Genomic DNA, 6610 nt, shown 5'->3' with positions numbered 1-6610 from the left:
AAAAAAAAAAAAAAAAAAAAAAAAAAAAAAAACTAGGTCCATCCTCTAGAATGGAATAGAATGGAAAACAAAATCTATTTCATTATCAAGCAGCCAAATCCATTTTTTCATTAAAAGTAAACAAATATAGGCCAGGCACGGTGCCTCACGCCTATAATCCCAGCACTTTGGGAGGCCGAGACAGGCCGATCACCTGAGGTCAGGAGTTTGAGACCAGCCTGGCCAACATGGTGAAACCCCATCTCTACTAAAAAATACAAAAAGTAGCCGGGCTTGGTGGTGCATGCCTGGAATCCCAGCTACTCGGGAGGCTGAGGCAGGAGAATGGTTTGAATTTGGGAGGCAGAGGCTACAGTAAGCTAAGGCTGCACTCCAGCCTGGGCAACGGAGTGAGCCTCTGTCCAAAAAAAACCAAACAAGCAAACAAACAAAAAAAACTAAACAAATGTAACTGTTTTAACCTTAAGAAAGCAATCAGGATTTGAAGAGCAGACCATTCAGGAAGCAAGTGACTTCTTAGAGGATGAGCAAATACTTTGCTCAAAATGATTGATAGCACTTTCTGAGATAAATATATATGATAAACATGTGACTGCTGGTTGCGTCTGTCTGCCAGATGGTGACTGACTTCTATCCCATCCTTGACTCTCATCCTATTCTCAGTGAGATTTAAAGATGGGGGAAGGATCATACCCTAGGGAGGAGGTGATGTTGGGGAAAAAATAGGCTTAGTGGCTTGTTTCTTGGGTCATATCAGAATGTCCCCTTATCAGTATAGATCTATCAAAGTAAAACATCAAAATACGTGTTCATTCTAGGTCAAAGAGCATCAAGCTGTCTGCAAGCTGCCTTTCTCCTCTCCTAGAACAAACAATGGGTAATTTGGCAGAATACCAATAACCTTAGCCCCACTCATTTTTGGATTTTGGCACCATGGGTGAAAATGAGAATCTGCTGACCTATTTTTCCAATACACCCATCCCATTTCCTGCCACAAATAATCCTATGGAGAATTAGGGTATTTTGCTACATATTTTGATATCTATAGTTCCTTTTTCCACACTCTCAACTAGCACCCAAGAGGTCCAGTACTTCAGTCAGTCTAGCAATAACCAGTAGTCAGTAATAGCAAAACTGCAATTACTTTTGCACCAACCTAATATCCCACCCATCACAGTGAGAGCTTCAGGGAGAGGGATAGAGAATATAGCGAGGATAAAAAGAAAATTAAAAACCAAAACAAAATGAAACAAGCTAGGGCCTTCCACTCGTGGGGTTTAAATAAAAGCATATATGTCACCTAGGAAAAAGAAGCCCTCTAGATCTCTTATTATTTTTCCATTAATGTATATGAGTATTTGGAACCTTGTAAGCCTGACCTTAGTTTATTAACTGTAATCAGGATGAGAAATTAGATCAGAATCTTTCAAACTGTGTTCCAAGGGGCCTCAGCCATTCTCCTAAGAGCTGCCTCATGGGTGATAGTACCTTTTAAACAAGGCAGTGGTACTTTTATGTTTACTACACTGGGCTTACTCATAAAATTTTATTTGGGAGAAAAAAAAAGAAAAAAAAAAAAAGCTTGACAGCTAGAAACAAAACAAACCTGTAACCCACTGGCTAGCTCTGGCTCTAAAATACCTAAATATAGATTAACTCAAGGGAGTTTGGTGGCTACAAACTCAGGAGTAAAGCAGTTGCAGAGGATAACAATAGGGCAGGGAGTATTTGGATAATGGGGCTCTTTGGGTTTGAGGTTCGAAGGGTTTGCTGAAGACATTCCTAATTCAGAATTTTGTTTAAGACCGTTGCTTTGACTTAGCATTCATAAATCTTGCTTTCTTATTTGGAGTCTGGGGAGGGTAAAGGAAAGGATGGCCCTTGTGAATTTTTAAACCCTAAATCACTTCTTGTACGTAAACAGATTGTACTCCTATTGCCTTACTCGGTTTAAGTAAGGGTTTTCTTCTTAAAGTTTTTGGATTGGATTGTTACATATAGACCAGGTCCAGGACTCAAATAATATATTCAGGCAATTCTCAGGTACAATTTTTCCCACATTTTAATGCTTCTGATATTGAGATGCACTGCACAATCAATGGTGGTGTAATATGGTATTACACCTATTTTCCTCTGAAACATTGTTATTGTTAAATAAATGGCGCATTTACAATTTTATGATGTCTTAGATTCAAGGAAACACAATATTATCAACAAGAATGATAAGCATATACATTTGAGCAAGAAATACTTGAGGTGGGCTCAACGACCTATTTACTCTGAGTCTTGTCAGTGGAGTAAGCAATGATAGTGGATGGTGTCATTAGTATGCCTACAGGATAGCATTCAAGCTACAAATAAAAGCTACAAGCTTTTATCTTTTTTGAGAGTCAGCTTATTAGTCCATTATTACCCACACTTACTCTTTATTCTTGTTATATTCTCTGCTTACTCAAATATGCCATGCTATTTCATGCCTGGATACCTTTCCATGTGCTCTTTCTTACCTCTGCTTGGAATGCCCTTCTTAGAATGTTGTCCACTGTAGAAATACTATCCACTTGAAGTTGATCCCTTCCTGCTTTATGTCACTATGTACCTGATATATGCCTTTATTTTTCTATCTTTAATTTTTATGAGTACATAATAGAAATATATATTTATGGGGTGCATGAGATATTTTGATACATGCGTATAGTGTATAATAATTACATCAGGGTAAATGGGGTGGGTTTCTATCACCTAAACCATTCACCATTTCTTTGTGTTATGAACATTCCAATTGTACTCCCTCGGTTATTCTAAAATGTACAACAAATTATTGCTGACTGTTATCCTTCTGTTGTACTATCAAATACTAGATCTTATTTATTGTATCTAACTATATTTTTGTACCCATTAACCATCCCCACATTTCCAACCCCCCACTGCCCACTACCCTTCCCAGTCTCTGGTAACCATCATTCTATTCATGGTATATGCCTCTAAATATGTACTTACCATACTGAACTACAGTGATTTATTAGGTGTCAATCTCCTTTACTGTAAATTCTTTGAGGACAATTGATTGTTTATCATTTATTTTTGTATCTCTAGTACTTAGGACAGTCTGTGGTGTGTAGTAACTTTCACTAAGTATTTAAAGATTTAATAAATGAAGAAACAAAGAGAAATAAAGGAAAGAAAGAGAAAAGGAACAGTATACATGTGACAAAGTGCCATAGCATCAACAAATGTGTTATTTGCTGCTGCCTTTCAGTGGTGTCCATGACTTATCCCAACCTTCTGAACTTCTAGTAGACTTATAATTGTTTACACTGAGTTTAATTCTTAATAATAAAATTAGTTCATTTTTGTTAGTTTTGTCTCCCCAGTTGATTATAAAATCATTTGAGAGAAATACCAAGTCTTCTGTATATACTTACTGAGTTTTAGATAAACCATATATTTCCATTATAAGGTATGATTTAGTTTCTGAGATTCTTCATTCAGGATACCTTTATTATTAAAACTAGAGGCAATTTTTGCATGAGAGAAACGGTAAGGCTTGCAACAGTTTTATTTATTTAGGGCCTAGAACTCCTCCAGAATTTAGAGCAATCCCCAACACTACACATCAAAACACAATTTAACAATAATTTAAGAGAGAGGAATTTCAATATTACTAGTAAAACCCTGGGAGCTAATTACTTCAAGATTACTTGAAACCTTAACTCATTAGAGTTTGAAAATCTCCTGAGGTACTTAAAGCCACTATTCCCATTATGTTACTTGATTCAGTTGAATGTCTTAGATTTTGCTAATAAGAGAAAACCTGAAGTTCACGCAAAAGAGAAATTCCATTTATCATTTGCTTAAGGAAAAAATATTACGCATCTCCCATGGGCACCACAGTATTCTATAATGTATTGTAAGAAAGGAGGAAAAAAAATAGAAGCAAAGTTAGTTCCTGATCTCAAAAAATAAATTTTTAACACAAGAATTACTTGTTAATGTTGCTAAAATGAATCAAATTCCACATTCTAGGTTAGGCCCAGATTTTTCAACAAGGTCATTATGAGGATGAAATAAGCAAAAATAAGGTGGTATCATTGATATTGTTGGTATTGCTACAACTGTTATACAGAAACAGTGACGTGGTAAAGGACGCTCTCCAACATTCTGTAGCGTCATTCAGATAAGAAAGCAAAGTAACATTTTAGATGTCTTTCTTAATGTTTTTAATCAGAAGTCAGATCCCAAAATTAAGAAAATCCCTTTTTGTGGGATTTAACCACATTGTAAGCTTAGTCATTATAAGAAATACAGAAATAAGAGATAAGACAGATGCGGGGAAGGAGATATTTCATTCTGATTGCCTGTCAATTCATCAGAAGTTAATAACCAATCCGTTGGCATGCATGGGACGGAACTAGGATGAAAGAAAATCCAGTCCAATCCAATTGGGAAGTTTTAATAGCAATAAAATTAGAAATTGTGCATTGTGTCATATGATTCTATTACGTTTATCTGTAAATCTCATCCAAATGTGTAAACTTAGTTTATTTTGTACAAGTTAACAATTTTAAACTGTCTATCCCATTATTCCCCTAGTACCTGAAACATAGCAACCATGATTTTTAAAGAGTTTACAACCTTGCCTACAATATTATGTATACAATAGTCAGTCAATTTAGCTACAACAGTCATATAGAAAATGAAGAAGGGGAGGAAAGGCTTACCACTAGTTCACTGCAACAACCTGTTGAGGAGTCCTTTTTTGACAACCCTAAAAATATATCTTCAGTTCCCACCTGCTGTCTGAATATAATCTCATACCTGAAAAAAAAATCAATGATTATAGGGACTCAGATGAAAGAGCAATTTCCTGTCAAAGAACAGAAAACTAGAAACTTATGAGGACATGCTATTAGAAAAAATACAAAGACTAAATAAATAAAGTGGTTGCAGGTCTTCAGGCATATAATAGAGCATAAAGGAAAAGAAGTCTAGAAATGTGGTCAAAAATAAACACTGAAAAGCAGGATTGCTATTATTTTCTAAAATAAACCTTTAACTGTTTTAGAGCTAGACAAAATAGATTGAGGGAACTTCTAATAAGATTCTAATAAGATTCAAAGTAGAAGAAAAAAGGGAAAGTCTGTTCCTGAAAACAATGGCTCAGAAAATACTGAGTCCATAACCTAGGGATTGATAGAAACCTTCCTCTGCTAAGTTTAAACCACAGAGCAGAGGAGAAAATTCAGGTTTAGTACTGTTTCTGTCATTAACTGTGGACCTTGGTCAAGTCACAAACTCATGGGGTCTCAGTTTCTACATTTGTATGATTTATGGGAAGGAGGGGTGAATTTGAACTAAATGATCTCTACGGCTAAAATTCTACAATAGAAACACTGGTAATGTAGTCAGCACAGCTACACTACAGTGCTTAAAATCTAGTCTTACAGAATTCTGAATTTAATGAAAGATTTTCCTGATATTTCACCCCTCACATGACAATTCACAAATCATTCCTCCCTCCCAAATTTGGGCCAGGAATAGAATGGTTTATAGAAGCACCCACCACAAGGTACCCCATCTCTTCGGATAGAATGAAACAAATACTTACAAATTATTATTATTATTATTTTGCTTAATGCTACCTTAACGAAGAAATTGTAAATCTCTGGATAGTAAGACTAAAGGACTAGATTGAACTTCTGACCATTTGCCAATAGGAACGCCCAAAAGTAAAAGAGGGATTTCTCTGAGTTTGAACATGGCTAACAATAAGCAACCATTTGCTATGGGACACTTTTCTCTTAATAGGCTATAACATCTACCAAGTATTTATGAAGGTGAAGCCAGGTTAAAACAAACAGAAGGGGTTGATCTATATGTTCATTACTCCTAAATGGATTTGCTCAAGCTCCTGCTCTTATCCTGAGCTCCAGACACAATTTTCCAACTGCCTACTACATAGGTTTGTCTGGATGTCCCAAAGACAACTCAAAGTGTACATATCAAAAACCAGCTAGTCATGGTGGCTCTCAACTGTAATCCAGTGCTTTGGGAGGCTGAGGCAGGAGGATTGCTTGAGTCCAGGAGTTTGAGACCAGCCTGGGCTACACAGTTAGACGCAGTCTTCACAAAAATAAAGTGTGCACCTGTAGTCCCAGGTACTTGGGAGAGTGAGGTGGGAAAATTGCTTGAGCCCGGGAGGTTGAGGCTGCAGTGAACAATGGGCGGAGTCGAGGGGTGAGGTGTTGGCGAAGAAAAAAAAACAAATTTAGTTGAGCGCTGTGGCTCACGCCTGTAATCCCAGCACTTTGGGAGGCTGAGGCAGGTGGATTGCTTGAGGCCAGGAGTTCAGGACCAGCCTGGCCAACCTGGTGAAACCTCGTCTCTACAAAAAAATACAAAAAACATTAACCAGGCCTGGTGGCATGCACCTGTAGTCTCAGCTACTTGCGAGGCTGAGGCAGGAGAATCGCTTGAACCCAGAAGTCGGAGGTTGCAGTGAGCCGAGATCACACCACTGCACTCCAGCCTGAGCAACAGAGCAAGGCTCTGTCTCAGGAAAGAAAGAAAGAGAGAAAGAAGGAAAGAAGGAAGGAAGGAAGGAAGGAAG

At 37.3% G+C, this 6610-nt stretch overlaps 1 protein-coding gene across 1 annotated transcript in view; it reads right to left on the bottom strand.

Annotated features, from left to right (window-relative positions):
• The window catches only part of DNAAF6 (dynein axonemal assembly factor 6), a gene marked incomplete at its 5' end in the record, with an annotated part of 31433 nt that overhangs the window by 15233 nt on the left and 9590 nt on the right, over positions 1–6610 (bottom strand). The window contains one exon of the mRNA XM_017865328.1: positions 4722–4818. Within this exon, the coding sequence (XP_017720817.1) occupies positions 4722–4818 (97 nt within the window). The remainder of the gene's footprint in view (positions 1–4721; positions 4819–6610) is intronic.

This window comes from Rhinopithecus bieti, unplaced genomic scaffold (assembly GCF_001698545.2).
Source record: "Rhinopithecus bieti isolate Rb0 unplaced genomic scaffold, ASM169854v2 scaffold_82708, whole genome shotgun sequence".
Taxonomy (NCBI): Eukaryota; Metazoa; Chordata; class Mammalia; order Primates; family Cercopithecidae; genus Rhinopithecus; species Rhinopithecus bieti.
Note: the sequence above shows the minus strand (reverse complement) of the source record. Positions and strands in the feature narration are given on the sequence as shown.